This window comes from Cebus imitator, unplaced genomic scaffold (genome assembly GCF_001604975.1).
Source record: "Cebus imitator isolate Cc_AM_T3 unplaced genomic scaffold, Cebus_imitator-1.0 Scaffold350, whole genome shotgun sequence".
NCBI classification, from domain to species: domain Eukaryota; kingdom Metazoa; phylum Chordata; class Mammalia; order Primates; family Cebidae; genus Cebus; species Cebus imitator.
Window position 1 is genome coordinate 1,992,899 of NW_016107665.1, and position 4,210 is coordinate 1,997,108.

General features: G+C 39.0%; 1 protein-coding gene across 1 annotated transcript in view; it reads right to left on the bottom strand.

Moving 5' to 3' along the window:
- Positions 1 to 1,633: 1,633 nt before the first annotated feature.
- The window catches only part of RPS27L (ribosomal protein S27 like), a 4,793-nt gene continuing 2,216 nt past the window's right edge, over positions 1,634 to 4,210 (bottom strand). Inside the window, exons 3-4 of the mRNA XM_017506211.1 lie at positions 4,091 to 4,201; positions 1,634 to 1,834 (exon numbers count right to left, since the gene is read on the bottom strand). Of these exons, the coding sequence (XP_017361700.1) occupies positions 1,806 to 1,834; positions 4,091 to 4,201 (140 nt within the window). The 3' untranslated portion in view covers positions 1,634 to 1,805. The remainder of the gene's footprint in view (positions 1,835 to 4,090; positions 4,202 to 4,210) is intronic.

The window sequence follows — 4,210 nt, forward strand, 5'->3', positions numbered from 1 at the left end:
GATCCTCCAACCTGGGCAATAGAGCCAAGACGCTGTCTCTACTTTTTAAAAAATCATTACATCACTTTTGCTCTTGTGTATAATTTTTTTCAAATGGGCTACTAGAATTTTTAGAACATAAGTTAATAAATGTAACTGTTAGGTATTTCTTTTGGCCAAGGGACAACCTGAAAAAAATTACTGAGATTCTTAGGATGTCAGAAACAAAAAGTCTGAGAATCTCTGGTCATCTACTTCCTCATACATTATCTATACCCCAAACTTGACATCATTCTTCAGTTCTTGTGCAACAGTTCTCTGATTTAAGCAGTATGTAAGACGATTAGTGACTCACATTAGAGGCCTACCTGTTGATAGGAACTGCCTGTTTTAAGGACCTGACAGAAGGTAACAAATCAAATAGCAGCAGAGTAGAAACTGGACTATCTTCCTAGTCCAATGAGGAGTTGTATAGTGACTGAAAAGGGAAACATACACTGCCCCTCTCAGCTCCCCAGGATCACTTCATAAACTATGAAAATGACAATGAGGCACCAGAACCACTCAACACACATTTGTAGTCAGGAGTGCTCACCTATGAATTCTCTGAGCCAGAGAATTCAACACCATCTACTATCTCCAACCAGGACTTCTGCAAGTAAATCGTACCACTCCTGATGTCTCCTCTCAAATTTTCTAACCCAAAAAGGAGCTTCCAATTAATAACTGAGACCCCAGCTAGCAGTTACTGTCCTAAATTATACAGCAGTACAGTAAGGCCACATAAATCTAAGGCATTACATTGTGATGGTTACTATGTTAAATATTTATTTTTTTTTGAAGCTATTATTTTTAATTATAAGTTCTGCAGTAAACATGAAGGATGTGCAAAATATGTACTTTTTTTTTTTTTTGAGACAGAGTCTCTGTTGCTCAGGCTGAAGTGCAATGGTATGATCTTGGCTCACTGCAACCTCCACCTCCTGGGTTCAAGCAATGCTCCTGCCTCAGCCTCCGGAGTAGCTGGGACTACAGCATGTGCCACCACACACAGCTAATTTTTTATTTTAGTAGAGATGGGGTTTCACCATGTTGGCCAGGCTGGTCTTGAACTCCTGACTTCAGATGATCCACCCACTTCGGCCTCCCAAAGTGCTGAGATTATAGGCGTGAGCTACTGCAACCGGCTGATATGTACTTCTATAAGATGTTTCCACAGGTACAACAGCAGAACTACATTTAGAATTCACAAATAATAGATTTTACATTTGTAATCCTTTAACCTTATTCACAAATAATTTGGAAAAGGAATGAAAATAAAATATTTAGGGTTTCTACTCTTGAAAATGAGACACAAATTAGCTGGGCACGGTGGTGTGTGCCTGTAATCCCAGCTACTCAGAAGGCCAAGGCAAGAGAATCACTTGAACCTGGGAGGCGGAGGTTCAAATCGCGTGAACCAGTGAGCCGAGATTGCACCAATGGACTCCAGCTTGGACAACAGAGCAAGACGCTGTCTCAAAAGGAAGAAAAGAAAATGAGACACACACTAATCAGAATAAAGTTTGAAATGTTTAAACCAAATTAATATGTACCATATATATAAATGTATGGCATACTCACACATATTTTAAAAAGAAAGAAAAAGAGGGGATTTGCCCATAATCAAAACTTTATTGAAAAACTGACACCAAAATAGTAGTTCACTGTTGTATACCTTACAAAACCAAATATAATTACATTATCTTGGTAGATTAATTAGAATTATGGAACTTATGATAAGGCTTTCTGTGAGATAACACAAATTCAGGAAGCTGTTTGGATCATTAGTGTTGCTTTCTTCTAAATGAACACCCTGCAAAAGAATCATGAGAGTATATTAAACAAGGGTATTATACCTTTGCTAAACTTTTAATGACAAAAAGTACTTTTTCAGTAAAATACTGAAGAGTTTTAAGAATATTGGGGATGTGGTGGCTCACACCCGTAATCCCAGCACTTTGGAAGGCCAAGGCAGGCAGATCAGCCTGGCCAATATGGTGAAACCCTGTCTCTACTAAAAATACAAAAATTAGCCGGGTGTGGTGGCGAGTACCTGTAGTCCCAGCTACTCTGGAGGCTGAGGCAGAAGAATCACTTGAACCCAGGAGGCAGAGGTTGCAGTGAGTCAAGATCACGCCACTGCACTCCAGCCTGGATGACAGAGCAAGACTCCTTCTCAAAATAATAATAATTATAATATTGGATTAGGCTGGGCGTGGTGGCTCATGCCTGTAATCCCAGCACTTTGGGAGGCCAAGGTGGGTGGATCACCTGAGGTCAAGAGTTTGGGACCAGCCTGGACAACATGGTGAAACCCTGCCTCTACTATAAATACAAAAATTAGCCAGGCATGGTGGCATTCGCCTGTAATCCCAGCTACTTGGGAGGCTGAGGCAGAATTGCTTAACATGGGGGTAGGGGGCAGAGGTTGCAGAGAGCTGAGATTGCGCCACTTCACTCTGGCCTGGGCGAAAGAGTGAAACTCCATCTCAAAAACAAAACAAAACAAAAAAGATTAGCTAGGTGTGGTAGTGGGTGCCTGTAATCCCAGCTACTTGGGAGGCTGAGGCGGGAGAATCACTTGAACCCAGGAGGCAGAGGTTGCAGTGAGCTGAGATCACGCTATTACACTCCAGCCTGGGTGACAAGAGCAAAACTCTGTCCCAAAAAAAAGAATATTGGATTAATACTCATATACAGATTATTTATCCTCCCATGCCAGAAATTTGCTATAATAAATCTGTTATAGCTGAGTGTACTCTGGTATAAGCGTCACTCCTGTTTCTCAAATGCTATAATAAAGTCTACTTAAGACCATGAGCCTGAATTCAACAGTGAAAAGCGGTCAGAAGAGATACTCTTAATTTTTATGAAGTATTCTGAATAATTTTCTCAAGAAAATAATTTTGATTAGAGTTATTTTCAGATCTATTAGGAAAACTCTAGATCAGATGCACCCTTTAAACCATCTGTCAGCGTATGGGCACTACATTTCAAAATCCAACAAGTATACTTAGCAATACTACTCTTAAAATATCATGTGCTAGCTAGGCACAGTGGCTCACGCCTTAATCTTAGCACTTTGGAAGGCTGAGGTGGACAGATCACAAGGTCAACAGATTAAGACCATTCTGGCCAACATAATGAAACCCTGTCTCTACTAAAAATACAAAAATTAGCTGGATGCAGTGGCGCATGCCTATAGTCCCAGCTACTTAGGTAGCTGAGACAAGAGAATTGCTTCAACCCAGGAGGCAGAGGTTCCAGTGAGTCAAATCGCACCACTGCACCCCAGCCTGGCAGCAGAGCGAGACTCTGTCTCAAAAAAATTAAAATTAAAATTAAAAAATCATGTGCTGACTTCATATTTAGATCTCACCAGGTCACACCAAATAGATCTCAGATTTGCTGCCAATCCACTTGAATTATTCCAGTGAGAACATGGAACTTACAGCTCCCCAAAATATCACAAGCAAATTTCTAACATCATTATGGAATTGTAAATTTACGAGTATTACTATGGAAACTATATACGTAATTTTTTTTCTTACTGCACTAAAGTGAAAGAGGAATTAAAATTAGGTTTTTATATTAATCATTGCAGTTGCTCATAAAAATAAAACCTCTGGCATTTTAACTTACACATTAGCTATCTGTTTAGCTGGCAATGATTAAAAAAACTATTATATGTACTAAAACCATATGGAACAAAATTTTATGAGAAATTTAAAAATTCTATATGGTTTTAAAAAACCGTATGTCCTATAACATGTAGTTATTCTTTTGTTTCCATTTTGATTTCTTTAATTTATTCCAAGTTAAGCAAACTAAGTGAATGAATATAAAAGAACTAGGTGTTCTAAACTAAGAAAAATAATAGTGGAGTTCATTGCAAGAGCAAGAGTATAAACATATCCAGCTGAACAGGGCATTCTTTACTAAAAGCACGCAATGAAAGAGGAAAGCTGTTTTGGTAATCATTAAGATTTCTTTAAACTTTTCAGTGAAGATGGAGACATTTATAATCATAAAATCTCATCACTGGGTTGGAAAATGCCAAATGATATACCTTCTGTGAGTCTGGCCTTTCCTCCTGTAGGCTGGCACAACACTGTTGAACAACCTACACAAAGAACCACTGTCTGAGCATGGCTGAAAACCGTGGTGATCTTGTAGCAACCTGGACATT